Below are 16,735 nucleotides of genomic sequence, written 5' to 3' on the forward strand. Positions count from 1 at the left end.
CATTGTGCATTCTACTTGATCACCTATGGAGCAATGAACACACACTAAAAATAACTGGAGAGTCTTCACGTATATTGAAACTTGCTTATATTGGCAGCAATGAAATGCTTCAAACTCCATTAACTATATTGCCTAGTTTATCACTACAGTTAAACTACGGTTGAAAGAAGAGTTTGTTTCCTATTTTTATAATACAGTGTGATTGCCTACGTGAAATATTTTAAATGTGTTACACATTCACACGTTTATTACACAATACAAAAGATTTCAAAGAATATTCCCCAAGGATTGGGTTTGCATTTGCCTGTATATTTTACAGTCATTTTTACACAGCAAAGAAGGGGTTGGGTTTTTCAGGTTTTTTTGAACATATGAAAAATAAGGCTCTAAATCCAAAAAAACTGGCCAAGGGAAAAAAAATAAATAAATAACACCAGCACACGTAATAAACAGAGCTATTTCAACTCTTGAAAACTGACCCAATTCCAAATTGTAGATTTAGATTTCCTTTAATCCTATTTTCCATGTTTTTCTCAGACACACATTTGCTCTTTCATTCAGTCAATTCAAAAATAAATTAAACAAATTTTTATGAATATGCACATTTGGACTTTGCATAGGAACTTTTCCACTTCTAGAGAAAGATATCCTTCACCAGTAAAACACCAACTTGACCCATTCTCTCTCCTGTTGCAGCTGTTGACAGCACAGCAGGCTGCTCCAACTGAAAGTTCAGGCACAAACATTTGGATGCAATGTCATAAGCTGATCACAGAGCTGATGTGAATGAGAAAAAATAAAAAAAAAAAAAAAAAAAAAAAGACCACCCCAAAAATTACAACCAATACCCCTCACTATTTATTTTCAGAAAAGTATATTTAAGTCACATCAGTTACAAAACACAGTTGATAACACAGACAGATGGGAATGATCAGCTCTGGGAGGAAATCCCTTAAGCTGCCAAAAACTTCAGCTTTGTGAAACTATTCTCAGCATTCATGGAAAGTATTCAAGGCTCTCTAACTCTTAATCCCAGTTCATATTTCAACATGCACTCAATGCAGTGCAGCAACACCAGGTAAGAAGAGAACAGACACACAAGTGTGAAAGTTTATGAAGACCTTGCAGTATGTTTTAGAAATATAATTACACCTTTGATTAAAATACCCTGAAGTATAATATTCTTTGACATTGCTTATGCTAAAAACTAATGACAAACCTAACATTGGCAAAATTATATTTCTGTTGATTTTGAGTCTATCATCAAGTGATTTTGCTTTACAGCGTAAGTTTTCTTTACAATAAAATGGCAAAGGGAAAGGGGAAGGGAAAACCAATACACAATGCTGTGTCAGAACACCAGTGCTCCACGCTAATGCTAATTGTTGTTAACCTGTAACTAGAGCAGTTTGCTCCCAGAGAGTAAAAAGCCTCACTACTTCCAAATCAAGCATCTGTTCTAAAGAGATTGTCTAAAGACAATGAGTTTTGCAATGACTGATAACAGCATTTTTCTCTCAGGTAAGGTCACATTGCTTAAACAGAGATACTAAGTTTACTACTCCTCATTAAATAAGCTGTAGGATGCTCAGGTGAAGGAGTATCACAGTTTTGGTACAACTTCTTTTCCCCGTTTGGGACACTCAAGTTAAAAGTGTTTTAACCAGCACCCTTCTGGCACAGGTGACAGAGTGCATTGTCCCAAAGACCACAACACAGACCTTTAGCACACAGAAATCTGCCTACATACAGAAGCAAAATACCATCATTAAACAATTTTTGCAGACGTAATACTTTTCCTGAGGAAGCATAATTTACTGTCTGAGGATTATAAGTGAATTAAGATATTTTCATCACACAGAGTTAAAAAAGATCCCAGAAAAAAACTGAACAGGAACTATATGTGGCATAAAGTGTTTGAAAAGATAACTGTAAATAATTAGCAAATAAATAATTTTAAGGTAGAATACTTTACAATTGCAACTGTTTGAAATTATGCCTAACTTCCAATGTCAAAACAAGCAGCTGATAGAAAAAAGCTGTTTCAAGTCCTGTTCACTAGTGATTAGTAAAGAATTTTAAGCATCTCTAATAAAAAGTTAACTATGTAAATTCCACAATTAGTAGCTTCTAACATATTTTGATCATCTTACTTTCCTGTTTCTCCAGAAAAATTAACCTTTACAAGACAATAATGCACTTCTCCAACTTCAGTTTGTCCATATCCTTGATTTTAGCTTTTCATTACTATATAAGCTGCTGGAAGGAGGAAATAGTTGAACAACTTGGGATTTTCAATTTTGTACCACTGAATAGAGATGATATTGCATTGCACACATAGAGAAAGTTCTTTTTCTAACACTTGCTGCATTCCCCAGATGCATTCAATGATAAGTCTCTGTAACTTGAATCAAGTATGTTGACTAACACTTCTCATTTTTGCCATGACATCAACAAACAACAGATTCATTCCTCTGGTTCCTGACACAAACATTATCAAATATCATAGAGAATGAATATCTTACTGAACATAAAAGCCTCTTTGACTCCAAGACAAAGAGGAAAAATAAAAGAGATAATTCAAAATATTTGACCATAGCGACTTAAAGCAGACAGAAATATTAATTTTTACCTCTTTGATGACTTTATAAAGATTTCCACAAGATGGGGCTGTAGTCCTATTTTAGGACATTAATTGCTCTAACATTTAGAAGAAAACCTCATTTCATTTCATTGTTAGAATAATGAACAGTGATTTGCAAGGCCTATTTTCAATTAAGAAGCAAAACACATTCCTACTATGTAATTTTCAAATCTTTTTAGTTTCTTTTATTTTTAAACAACTGAAAAAGTCCTTTGCAGAAATCAAAAAAAATCTGAACTAGTTTATGTAACATAACAGATCACCGTAAGTTCTTCTGTTTCTGTTTAAAATAAAGTCCATTTCTATTCAATATGGTTATCAAAAAAATCATAATTATTGTTAAAACACAGAAATCACTTTTTACAGGATGTCAAATACCTGCTTTTGCCTTCATCTGCAAACTGTGCCCAAAAAAAAATTGTAATTCTTTTGTAATATTAAACTCCAAAAAATCTTTTTAAGTGAAGTATTAAAACAAAGGAACCTTGATATGACAGGCTACCAATTTACAAAAAGTAATAAATAAATAAATCTTACCAAGCCTCACACATCTTTGGTTTGATCATATGTTTATGGAAGTCTTACATCTACTTATGTCTCTAAACAGAAATCTTAATATGGCTTCAAATAATGAAAATGTTGTGTTTCTTTGTATACTGGCTGGTCTCCATCTGTGCTGCTGGTCTTAAAATGTGTTGGGTAAGAGCACTAAAACACTCAACACATCTCTTGCAGTCAAAGTCTGTGGACTTACTTGCACATTTTAGTGTTTAGGATCAAACTGACCCTCACTTTGTCAGCGTTAATGGAAGCCATAAAGTGTTGGTGCTCTCCAGCTCAGCATGAAAACTTATATTTAAAAATAAAAAAAAAGCAAGAAAGGTACATATTTGAAACTGTGTATGTAAGTTTTTTATTAAGACTTATTCAACAGTACAGATGGTAAGATGGTATGTAAGAATGCCTCTTGGGTGTAATATGAAAGTTACAGCTGGAATGTTTCCAACAGGATGTAAACCATGGTCCTCAAGCCCGCACTTTAAAAAACATATTACTTAGCACACTGCTAACAAATGTCAACACAAGAATACACTCCTGTAATGACTTAAATTTACAAAAAGAGCAAGGAGGGGGGAAGAAGCTATGTGTACAGTCTTTAAAACCTAAAATTGTGGTCGTGGGGAGGGAAATCCATACACAGATGCATGAGTAAAATACTTATTCAACGAAATAAAAGCACTGGTGATCATTATAAATTTGATATATTAAAAATTTAATGCTGTACAAATATACATATTACTTCTGGTATCCATAAGTCTGCAGAGACCAGGTCTGAAGACCTGTGCTTTCAGGTATTCCCAGATGTGGACTTGGTGTTTTGAGCAATTTGAAGGTTTCTTCAATTCTGAAAATAAATTTTGTTTACATGTGTTTAATAAAATAAGGTAAGAAATAACTGGCTTGCTTTTAACTTTCTAATTACCTAAAATACTAACAAGCAGCATGAAACCGTAAGTTTTCTCTCACCCCCCCCTTTTCCTCTGCAATTGGTTCCTATTTTAAATGCCTACCATATAACAATAAACCCTAAGTACACAAAGAAAGAAGCAACCCACAGAATAAAATTAAAATCACAGAAAAGGCTAGAGCTTTTTATAGGCCACGCACTTGGAGAACAGAAATCTCTTGCTAGAGAAACATTATAGAGCAACGCATTTCTCTTCAAATATAATAAAAATGTAACAAAAAATTTCATTAGAGATCTCAGGATTAATACAAAACTCATCTTAATACAGTTATTGTAATGCTTAGGGTGAAATTGGTTTTACTTTTCCTTAAACAATAAAAGCCAGTTAAGATAACGTAGTTATTTTTCAGGAAGAAAAGTTGCAACTACCAGGGAATTTCAATCAGGAGATAAATAATATTCCTATTTCTTATCAACCAAACTCTAAACACTCTTTAATCTCTAGTTAATACTATTAAGAGTGCTTTCTATTGCTTTTTAGAAACCAAAACAGTGACTCATCCTGCAAATACAGAACTGTAAGTGGCTTTATTATCCAGTAAAGCCATAAGGAAATGCCACACCTGACGTAGAGACCTTTGAGGTTTGGAACACATATGTACATTCTCTGTATGCCTTAGTCCAGTACAACTCCCTCCTGGGAAATAAATTCCTGCTGCCCTTTCCTATTACTTACATTTTACTTATCTTTTCCATTCTTTGCCTTATTGTCTCCTACAATTTAAAAGCAACAAAGTTAGTAAACTCTTCAAAGCTGACATTCTTCAGATGGACTTTCAACTTAAAATTCAGAGAAAATGTAACTTTAAGCACTGTTTATATATAAAAGTATTTTTATGAGACAGACCTAGATGTAGTTTTGCATAGTTTCCTTGTTTTTCTATCCGTATATACAACTAAAACCAGTGCTTACTTGTTCTCTTGACCTCAAAGGAAATCTACTGAGCATTCACCAGTTTTAGTTACCTTTGAAATGTCTGTCAGATCACAAGAATTAATGGTCATGTCTTTGGGAGATTGGTCTGTGGATAATAGTGAACTGCATCCAGACGACTGAAGATGACTCTCCGGCATCTCCTCATTCCTCTCTGTATCTATAGAGAAATACTCAGTTTTATGTCACCTTTGCCTTTTTGCTCTCTTTTGCAAGGTCAGCTATCAAATAACTTGATTTACAGTATGTAATAACAGAAGAGAATGCATTGTTTAGAGAGGGAAAAGAAAAAGCTACTATGAGAGTCCAAAATAGGCTTCTCATTTTTTTAAAACAAGTGCAGTATTACACGATGTATAATACATATAATATACACAAAGCAAACTCCAAAGATTACTAAGAAGATTATTTTCTACTGATTAGAGTAAAATCAAAGCTTATGAACATCTGATTACAGTGCCAAACATTTAATAGTAATTTCATATGGTTTACATCATTTTAATTGTAAACTGCCTGTTCAAACATGTCTTTAATTTCTGCTAAGTAACCTGTCTTATAAGCAGCAGAATTTTTTTTTTTTCTTTTGGAAGGCTGTGATATTCTCTGCAATTTTAGATTACTCTTGTCAGGGAAGAGAACTTAGTATCTAGAAAAAAAAAGTTTTCCCATACCTATTTTTTTAGTAATGTCACCATCTATACATCATACCTTTGGAACATACTTAGCGACACTATTTTTTATCTAAAATTCATATTAAATTGGTTTTAAATACCTAAAATTAAAAATTGTTTATTCTGTACATCTGTGATTTCTGAAGAGTGCTACAATGAAAAAGAGCCTGAAAGTATTCCAAGTACTCTACTTCTCAGATAAAAGACTTAAGACTGTCCCAGTAACTTTTATGCCTAAAATTTCCTGAATTTTAGAAAAGCAGGAATAACAAATTCAGAAGAATTTGAGGAGTCTGAAAATATGAAAATTCTCTTTTACAGACCATCTGCCTGTTTACTCACTACAAAGTTCTCAAGTGTCAGTAACACACCACTAAACTTTTCAAAGGAAGTAAACATGCTGCAAGATTTCTATGCCCTGTAAAATGAAGGTCCCATTTCTGAGACCCCACAACAAAAACAAGCTTTGACATAACCAAGACGCTGCTTTCCTAATTTCCATGGAAACTGAATTACTGAGACTCCCTTTTAATTACAATTCAAGAGCCCAACACTGGACAAAAATGCCTAATTTGTGAGAACGAAAAATAGAATATCCTCCTTACCATGGGTGGTAAGAATAACAGCTGCCACAAGGGAAACAGACCAAGTCAGTGAAGAACAGCAGGAGCTAAGGGAGCTAACAGAGCTAAGGACTAAAGAGCTACCATTGAGGAAGACAGAAGAATCACTCATGGCCTAGGCAATGCTTTTAACTTCTTTCCCAGTTAAGGCTTCGCTCACTTCTTGTTATGTTATAAAAATTAAGTGGAAGTTGGAAATGGAAGAAAAAGATTTTGTCTTTCTCTTCAAAATAAAGTTTAACAAAAATGCCAGTTGGATAGCTGCTTAGTGCTTCAGGGATGAAATATAGAAAACATTCAATAGTGAGCTGAAAAACAACACAGCAACTTAAAACATACTAGTGGCAGTAAAAATAACTCAATTTGTGCTTAAGAACAGAGCATTTTTAAAACATGATGATAACTGCTTTAAAGTTCAGATGACAGTATTGTTTTTCACAGCTTTAGTAACAGCACCTTAATTAAATTTGCATCTCTAATATTTTTAGTAGCTATTTCTAACTATTACTTACTATGCTATAGCAACTAAATCTTCTACAGAGTAAGTTAGAAACTTGAAATGAGGAGAAGGTTAACTTCTAATCTGCAGTACGGTTTTAAATTCAGAGGCATTAAATTGCAGTTATCTACTTAAATATTTTAGTCAAGGTCAGCAAGAAGTGTTTAGCATATTTATGTTAATTAAAAGGAAAATCATTAATACTCACCAAGAGAAACTGGAATGCTTCTAGAAGTACTTTCTTGATTTATATTGCTGAACTCTTTAGGTAAGTCTCTCTGAAATACAAGTTTACTGCATTTTAGCCATACACCCTGTCTAAATCATCTTCTGACTGAACAAAAGTATATTTAAGTACTAAGTATGTATGCATTTGCTTGCTACACCATCCAGAAACGTTGGCACTGCACAAATATCTTCATAGGACTAAAAAAACTCAACATTTCCATACATATGCTTCATTAAAACAGTAGTCCATTTCATGGGGATTTTTTTCCTATCAGTATTGCTGTTCATAAAGAGGTCGAAACCAGGCCAAAACACAGTGCATATAACTTAGGTATGAGTAGAATGGACAATCAGACTGCTCTTAGACTGTACTAATCATTACATCTCAACATTGGTTGCCATTAGCTTAACAAAGTAAGTGTGCCTTCTACCGCTGGCTGTTATTCAAAAATACAGTCCTCAGTTCTGAAAAATAGCCTACAGACTAACTCAAATTCATTCCACTTAAATGCCTGGAACTCAGAAGGCTATTTTAAGCTGGTTTCCCAGGCTCCTAAATGAGAGAGGGCTCTTTTAAGAAATGTTCTCAGTTTAAATCAATCTTAACTTTAAAAAGGTTGTTCATAAGGAAGGAAACAATAGTATTTTTGAGTTCACCTTTCTAATTTCAAAGTAAAACAATGCAACAATCAAAAAACAATCAGACATTTTTTACCAATGAGTTATCATTATGGTTTGACATCTCAGCCTTTAAAATATGTCACTTCGTATTGTGAATCAACTACATAGGCTAACAGGGGAATACTATACCCAAATAAATGAATGAGGGAGAAATAGTAGGTATTGTATAGGGAAACGATGGAAAAAACCTGTAATAATGTCTATCTCTTCACAAATACAAAAATAGAGTCTGCACTGACTATGCCTGTTCAATTCCTTTCATTGAAATGGATTTGGTAGCTTTCAGACTTTCCCAGAGCTAAATGCACAGCTGCTGCTACTTTGACAACAACAAGAGACAGATCTTAGAGTGCTCCTGCTATGCTGGCTAGATACCAAAAAGTCCCTGAAAAGTGCACAAGTAAGAGACGAATAATTCTGAATTGTTCTGTATGCGTGAAGCATGACTTGGATCCAATTTCATGAAACAAAAAAGCAGAAATTCTGTGGCCCAAAGGATTATTTCTTAGCAGTTTTCAAATGTCTATTTGCAAAACAGTTAGTTTTGGAGACTATTTATACATATATAAACAGCCTTGTATATTTATATATGTAAAACCAGTTAACTTTGCTTTGAAAAAAGACCAGCAACAATGACACACAGAACTATAATTTAACTTGTTTCTGCAGGTGAATTCTTTCAGTAACATGCAGTACAGAAATATAATTATCTCACTAGAAATTTCTGTGCAGTATTTTTGAGAGTATTTTCCAAATACTATCCCAACCATACGAACAACTGCAATAAACATATTACTGAAGCAGTAATAAACCAAATTTACAAAAATAAAGAACAAATCTAGTCTGAAACATAAGCTTTCCCATGTGCTAAAATAATTTCTTGAAAAGAATACATTTGAAACAGGAGAAAAACTATCTGTCGCTGTTCACCTGAAAGCCTCTTGAGACTGCTGCCAGAAAAAAAACATTATCATTGGTGGTATTATTTGGACATATGTCTACTGATCCATAAGAATCTGAATTCAGATAGTAAATTACTACAGCTACTCTTTTTTATAAAGTGTCTGAGAATATCCATCCTTACTAACTGAGCTACAGCCTTTAGAAATAACCTAGTGATCAGTCTGAACACCTGTCCATTTCAAAACTTTGCATAACCACCACACTTTCAAGGCACACAGTAAAACATGTCTTGCATACAAATATTAGCAACATTTTCAAATTTGTGGGGTCAGCAACATGCACAGAGCTTCTGGTTATGAACAAATTCAGCAGTTTTACAACTGCAGAGAAAAACACAACACTGATCAACTATTTTCCACAAGGGTTCTCAACTTCTAGGGAAAGCATCTGACAGTATCTGAAGGATACACAACATGCATGTGAGAATACAGTTTTTGGATCACGTGATTAATTTCAAAGTGATGCTATGGGTCACTGCAACTCAAAATATTTACATGTGTACATATCTCAAATTACATAAAGTGCACACACAGACCTTTCAGCAGCATGAAAAATAACCCAGGAGTCTTAATGCAACAAGAGGTTTTACTTGCTATGCCAAATGTAGCCACACCACAACTGTAGTGCTTTCATACATTTAAAAATACAATGAAGATCACTGACAAGAAATAGGAAGTGGGGGAAGAGAGTGGAAATAGGAGAAAAAACCCCACTGATTAGCGTAGAAATTTCAAGGACCCACAAATTAAAAATAGGATTAAAATAAGAATTAACTTTTTGATTAACCCTGCATTTTCCACTGTGCATGTCATCTATTTTTGTCAGTTGTATAGAATGAAGACTCTATGTTCAAAAACTTCCTTCTATAACTTCAGTAGTAAACAAAATGACATTGAATCATTACTAATGAGAACATATTTCTACAAAGAAACAGTTTCCAATGGAGAGCTTTGGTTCATAGAGTATGGGAAAATAGAATTTAACAGTTAAGAAAAAAATACCATCAACTTCATAAACAGCACTTCCATTCAGATCATGCTTTTAAAACCAGTGAAAAAACACATCGAGAGGCAGGGAGGACAGAAACAGACCAACAAGATTGTGTCTGGGCAATTTTTGTTATACAATTAAAAGAAGTTAGCATACCTTTTTGGATTGTAACAACAGTTCTGTTTCAAGAAGCAAAACTCGATTCAATAGGTTATTCCAGTCCTTCTCATCTATGATCACCTTTCCTTGCAGTTTCTCTTCTAAAACTCGTAGCTTATCTTCCATCCAATCTAGCTTATGAAGCTTTGCCTGGAAATCCGCAAGCTGATTCTTTAAAAACTCAATTTCTAAATTATCTTCTATGACCTGAAAATATCAATAAGAACATGTCCTCTAATTTCAAAACAGATACAATTCATCATTTGATCAAACAAATTAAGTGCAATCTTCAAGTTCAGTAACCACATCTTGCTACATTATAAAATTATTTTTCTTCCAGTATTACCAAAATATGCCTATTCAGGGAACTCAGCTTTTAAAAGAAGCTGTTGACAGAACTGTGTCTTGAAAGAGATGGTACAATTAAACTGACTTTTCTTTTTTCCAACTTTTTCAATACACTTATTAAATAACTATCAGCTCATGCTCCTGAAGTATAACTATAATGTAAAAACCTTTATCCCTTTAGAAAAATCCTGTAAAAAATGGTTAAGAATACATGCAGACAGCATCTTAAAATAGAAGTTCTTACTTGTTCACATTTAACTTCCACAATATCATGATCTAGGCACAATTCTTCCTCATTCCCTCCCTGTGCTGGAAGGGGTAGTGGATGAAGGTCACCACTAACTTCTTTTCCTGAGTGCCGTTCGACTAGAGGCTTCTTTTGAGTATGTTAAAAAACAAACAAACAAAATCAACAAACTGCTGGTGTTTTTCATTACAAGAATGAATTAGCCAAGTAATGACACATACAACCTATTATTTTAATACTTATTTAAATCCAACTATCTTATCCCAGCTGGTTGCAAAATACAGAAAGCAACAGCAGGCAGTTTAAAAAAAAAAAAATCATACAGACTTGAAGGAACTGTAAAATAAATATGCACACACTTCACCATATATACTGTGTACCTTGTTTCCTCTCCATAAACAGTAATGAAGACATTGATGTCTTCCCTTAATGTAAGGCCCGTTAGATTTCTAAGTGTGGACTGAAAATATGTTACTACATACAGTGAAATGCGTATGTATAGACAGTTCCAACATCAAAACCATGATTAAAACATTAAGGAAAAAAAGTTTAGCTAGGAAGATTAGAATTCTCCCTTCTTCTTGACAACTGTCAGCAAAATAGCCCTACGAGGTACACATTAGTTTCCTTTGAAGGATTCCCTTAGAGAAAACAAATTTTGCAATTCTTTCTAGGTGGATTAAATCCTATGATACTGTCACAAAACAAAATAAAATACTTAATGATTAACAATGCACAATTACTAGTTCTGTGCAGCATCTTAACATGTACAGATTCCTCGATGTTTTAGTTAAGCTGAAACTCTGCTCTACTAGGGTATTCTTAAAACACACGTATCTATTCAGTGCTACTATTAAACAACTAGAAGAGACAGAGAAGCCATTCCAAATACTTTATTTGTGAAGTTTTCCTTGATAAAAGCAGTATTTTCCTTATAAATAGAAATCACCACCTATTAACAGACAGCCATAGTCCTAAAAGTTTTCTACCATTTTATTCTGCACCCTTTTAGCAGAAAATATTAGGAAAGCTGCCTCCTTCACATGTCAAGAGTAGCATAATGTATAATCATTTTTACTCAATGCATAATCATCTCACCTTTGCAAAACCAAAGCCAAGAGCAACGCTACATTATGAAATCTTTGCTGAAGAGATTCTTACAAAAGAGCAAAAAGTGTTTTGAAAGCTGTGTTGAAAACATGTGTTAGGCCAAGCACACTTCACTCTTCAAACATGATATAGCTTCTTTGTCCGATTTTATCTTTTTCTATTGCTGTCCCTTACACTTGATATAATTCAAATATAGCACAAACAACAGCACTAGGTCATTACCACTAAGACTTTGAAATCAACTACTCAGTAAAAGAGAGAGGCAACATCCTCTGTATTCCAGTTATTACTTCAGCCAACCACACTTTGGGGAAAAACAAACAAACAAACATCAGCCCACCTCAAAACTGGTTTGATTAAGCACTAAAATCTAAACAAAAGCAAAAATTTCAGCAGGAGCCTGAGTTGCTACAAATGAGATTAACCTTCAGACATAAACATAAAAATTATTTTCATACCTGTCTGGAATTCAGAGCACTGCCACTAGGATCAGCAAGACCTTTACCACAGTTTGACCATACTTCAGATTTAAAAGGTCTGATTTTCTTCCTCGTTTGGGATTTAACCTCCAAAGTGAACAGAAGAAAATAACACAGGAAAATTTTCAGGATTCCACACCCCACTTTCTACCACCATCACTGACAGTCAGGAATATTTCATGGCACACACACACAAACACATTTAAACCTCTGTAGTACAATAATGTCTAAAAAAAATTAAATATGACCCAAATTTATAGAGAACACAGACCCAGAAGTGAATGCCACACTTTTATACTCATTAATGGCTATGCTAGGTTGCATCAAAGATGGTTTTATAATAGAAAAGACAACTTGCACCAGACTTGAAAGTAAAACAAATACCAAAAAAATGTAGTTATGTCTTCAAAACGGACAAATTAAGTATACAGAAGTCCTGAAGACTTGTTATAAACTCAAAGGAAACAAAATCCTGTAAAACATAAAGACTGGTAATTGTTTTCATTAAAGCAGAGACTGATACACAACAAACACTGATTAAAAAAATGCTACTACAAGTATCGTTGATAAAAATAATCAGATTTGAGAAACAAATACAAGTGTCATGTTTAAATTGTTAAGGAACTTCAACATATCAGATGATTTTGCTTTGCCTTTAAATTCATCTGAAAAGTTTATTGATTCACATGTTCACTGTATCAAGAAGTGCAAAAGAAAACGCATCACTAACTGTAAAGGCACCAAGTATTAGACTTATCTTCATTTTAATATTTTTTTTAATACTACAAAGTATTGGCAGCTTCATGTCTTGAATGAAAGCATTCAAGAATCTTACAATGGAACTTCATACTAATTTTCCATTATTTGGTCCATGAGCAATGCAGCATCTTCAAACAGAAGCTGAAGGCCAGTTTATCTGCAGCATCAAGCATGTCAAAAGAAACTTACAATAAAGGTAACCATTTGATCAGTACCTTACTAGAGTTACTCAACTCCTTATGTTTCTTCACCACACAGTTAACAATGTCACAAACAATTTGCATTTTTCTTTCCGCAAAGCCACACTGAAGAAACTGCTCTTTTGTTAAAATTGGTTTATACTGAAATTGATCTCGAAGAAACTGCAAAAAAATAAGAGTTTACTTCACTTTCAAAATCACCTCACAATTTGCTGTAGAAATGGCATGCCCATATTCTTATTTTACTACAATCTTTTCTTGCATTATGCACTTCAGCAGTTAAGCTTTTTCTCATTTGATTATTTTTATATATTTAAAGATATATATAGCTGTTTCTTCTACCTAGGCTTTAAACATACCTCCTCTTCCAGAAAGGAAGGCCTTAAAACATATCTCCTCCTTCAATCACATCACTCTTGTAAACTTTAACTCACAGTCTTAAGATACATGAAACAAATGACTACAGAAATTAATACTAAAAAACTTAAACCAAAAGCTTTTTAAAGTGAATGCACAATAAAAAGTTGTATTAATCTCAGCAAATGCATCAGAGGGCAAAGTAAATCTCCCACAGAACCCCTCTGTAAAGCAGTCTCTCAGATGGAAAACTAGTCTGAATAAGCCACTATTTCTTAATTCATCAATCCACCTTTCATAAAAACGTGCTCATGTATATTTTAAGAATAGTTCAAAGTGATTTTCAATCAGTTAAGAATTTGATTCCAATTTATAAACATTTAAGTATTCAACCTTATATATTAAAATGGCACAGTGTTTTAAAATAGCTGCATTTCTTAACTGTGCTTTCATTACAGTTTTTTGAATTTCATGTGATTTTTTTGGTGGTTAAGATTTCTGCCAAGGTCACTTCTATAAATCTTATTGTCCAATAAACATTTCTGTATTCTTCAAAACTAACATCTAACAATATTACTGTTTCTGCAACTGTCTCAAAATTAAAATTTGGCTAACGACACATGCTTATTTTCATTAAAATCTAAACACTTGCACACAGTGACTTAGTACTCATCTTAAATCCTAACAGAACTAAAATTCATGTTCATTGCCAAAAATTTTCACTTCCTAGTAAAACTCATAGTAGATGTTTAATTTTTGTGAAGTTATAGTCAAACCCACGTTTCTTTTGCAAAGAACATGAAGAGATACCTTATAAACAGCTTCGATAAAACGCAAGTCACTCTTTGCTGTCAGTTCCACATCACACTTTACCAGAAGCTCTGCTATGCAAGTTGAAAAAGATGTAAAACAATAGCTGATGATAGGTAAAAATGCAGCTGGATCACCCTTCACTAACCTATTAAGAAACAGAATTATTAAGAAACAGCAGAAGGTAACAAAAGCCTTTCATTACATGAATTCAAAAACTTGAAAGGCATCAATACAGACAGCATGTTATACCCAAACACCTTTCATTTTAAGTTTTGTCCAGGCATTTCTCATTCAGCAGTCTTTGCTGCTATTTGTAAAATGCTCAAAAAATATTTTTGTGATCTTCATATAACTTAAACATTGTCAAGTCTAAAGCCCACCAGCATTTCCAGCTCAACATTCAAGACCTTTTTGTTTCTAATCTTTACAGGACAAAACTTCCTGAAGGAAGTTTTGCAAGCACTTACAAAGAAATTAGAAAGGTGAGAGATTAACCAAAGCAAAGCAAGAACAGCAGAAGAGGAGCAAGACAGTGATACACTTCTAGGACTGCTCTAAGAAGACCAAAACTGCATACTTTTATACTCCAGTTCACATATACCACACTCCAACTTCCCACAGTTATGTTCTGCTTACTCATCACTGGGGCAATGCTAATACGTATACATATCTTGTTCAGAGGTCTTGCTGTCATCATGTATTAGCACAAATTTCCACACTGCCACTTACACTGTATAATCCACATCTCTTGGATAATTTAACAAGCGAAGTCCTTGTTCTATCTTTCTTAAACTTCCATTTAGGTCTCCTGTTGCCATTATTCTAAATGCTATTCTTCTTTTAGATTATTAAATAAAAGAAAGTATGTCTGTTCAAAAAAAATATGTACACAAAAATTACAAAATTACAAATACAATAGAATTACCACTGAAATTCAAAGGTTTTTGCCCCCCTTTCTAGACACTCCTTTTTCCAAAGCATTACAATACAGCACAGAACTACAGCTCAATACCAATTAAAATCAACCATCATCTTCATTCATTTTAAATAGGACCAAGCAGTAATCTTCAATGTGACAAACTACCAAAGTCAAAGATATCTGAAAGATTATTAGGAATGCAGAGCTGGCTAAACAAAAGTACACAACACTTATTGTTGAAAACTTGGAAGAATTTAACCAATTATTTGGAAATTGAGACAGCTATTCTTCCTGCATTATGTTACAATATGATCCATTCTATGGTTTTGCAAATTTAACTAGATAGTAAGACAAATCTCAAAAGAGTCTGACAAAAAACTGAAGCTTTAATCTGCAATGCAAATACTCAAGAAGACACTTGCACAGGATTTTGCCTAATCATATAGGCTGTTTCCCAAAAGTATCAACAATCCTTTCTTTTTACACCAGACGTCTGGATGTAAAAACTGGTAAGTACTGTCACTACAAAACAACTTAAGAGATCATAAAAATAAAAAAAATAAGTCAAGTTGGTAGAAAATCTTGGGAAGGTGAACACAGTAAAATGAGGTACATAGCTTTTGTCTGTAGGAATTAGTTACAGAAGTTACAGAGTGCTGACTATCAAGAGTAAAATCGAGTATAACAAAGTTTCAAGATATGATAACATACAACTTTAAGCAAGTGGCTCAAAGAAGAATTCTCAAAACCGCATATGGTATTCAAAGAATCAATGTAAAAAAAAAAAACAACCAAACAAAAAAAACTACCCCGTGCAAGTTACCAAGTACGTTAACACCGTAAACGTTGTCTTTGAAACGCCCAACAACTAGACTTTCAATTTCTTCGAATTGAATCTAGACTCTCCTGTTGCTTAGGGCGGGCAGCTGGGGGGAAAACCACATTACGCAGAGATGCAAAAACGTCACTGACAAGTACTGGACTTCGCCGTCGTGCCAGCCACACAGAGGCCACCTGCACACGAGCGAACCGCACAAGAGACTGTGCCTCCTAGGCTGGTTGCTCTGGGCGCCAGCGAAACACCAGAGGGAAAAAAAGCGTGTCCCAGCCAGAACACGGTAAGGCGGGTTGTGGTCCCGGAGCCAGCGCGCTATGGCAAACTCGCAAGAGCAGGACCGAGGCTCCACACCCGCCTTTCCTCGCCCCTACAACAACCGGAGACCGGGCCTTCCCCCGGGGCTCGCCGTCTCCGAGGAGAGGGAGAGCCCTGGGCTGGGAGCTGGGCCGCGCCGCCGGCCCGCACGGCGGGGACAAAGCCCCGCCCGAGAGCGATGCTGACGCTCACCCGCGCGGCGGGAGCGCCGCCGTTCCCTCGGCAGCGCGGCCGGGCCCCGCAGCCGCTCCCCAACGCGGCGGGCGCACACCGAATCTGCCGCCGCCACAGCCGACGGCCACTTCCGCTTCCCGCGCGTCCTTCCTCGCGGACGTCACTTCCAGCAACAACAGCAGACGTCAGAGCTGCCCGGGCAGGAGTCGGGGCGGCGGCGGCGGGCTCGGCCTCCCTGCCGAGGCTCCATCCCTGG

The 16,735-nt window shown here is 35.0% G+C and overlaps 1 protein-coding gene across 5 annotated transcripts; it reads right to left on the bottom strand.

Moving 5' to 3' along the window:
• Window positions 1-3,531: 3,531 nt before the first annotated feature.
• CEP44 (centrosomal protein 44) lies at window positions 3,532-16,591 on the bottom strand. 5 transcript variants are annotated; one of them, XM_048304569.1, is made up of 11 exons: window positions 16,498-16,591; window positions 14,963-15,101; window positions 14,231-14,378; window positions 13,079-13,225; window positions 12,084-12,191; window positions 10,513-10,644; window positions 9,918-10,127; window positions 7,108-7,177; window positions 5,139-5,266; window positions 4,849-4,886; window positions 3,532-4,049 (listed from the first exon to the last, which is right to left on the bottom strand). In XM_048304569.1, the coding sequence occupies exons 2-11, from the start codon at window positions 15,049-15,051 to the stop codon at window positions 3,941-3,943; spliced, it is 1,179 nt and encodes a 392-aa protein (XP_048160526.1). In that variant the 5' UTR covers window positions 15,052-15,101; window positions 16,498-16,591; the 3' UTR covers window positions 3,532-3,940. The 5 variants fall into 5 exon arrangements, with proteins under 5 accessions (XP_048160526.1, XP_048160527.1, XP_048160528.1 ...); XM_048304570.1 differs by lacking the exon at window positions 16,498-16,591 and adding an exon at window positions 16,131-16,478; XM_048304571.1 differs by lacking the exon at window positions 16,498-16,591 and having other exon boundaries at window positions 10,513-10,641; window positions 14,963-16,480.
• Window positions 16,592-16,735: the final 144 nt, after the last annotated feature.

Source organism: Corvus hawaiiensis, chromosome 5 (genome assembly GCF_020740725.1).
Source record: "Corvus hawaiiensis isolate bCorHaw1 chromosome 5, bCorHaw1.pri.cur, whole genome shotgun sequence".
NCBI classification, from domain to species: Eukaryota; Metazoa; Chordata; class Aves; order Passeriformes; family Corvidae; genus Corvus; species Corvus hawaiiensis.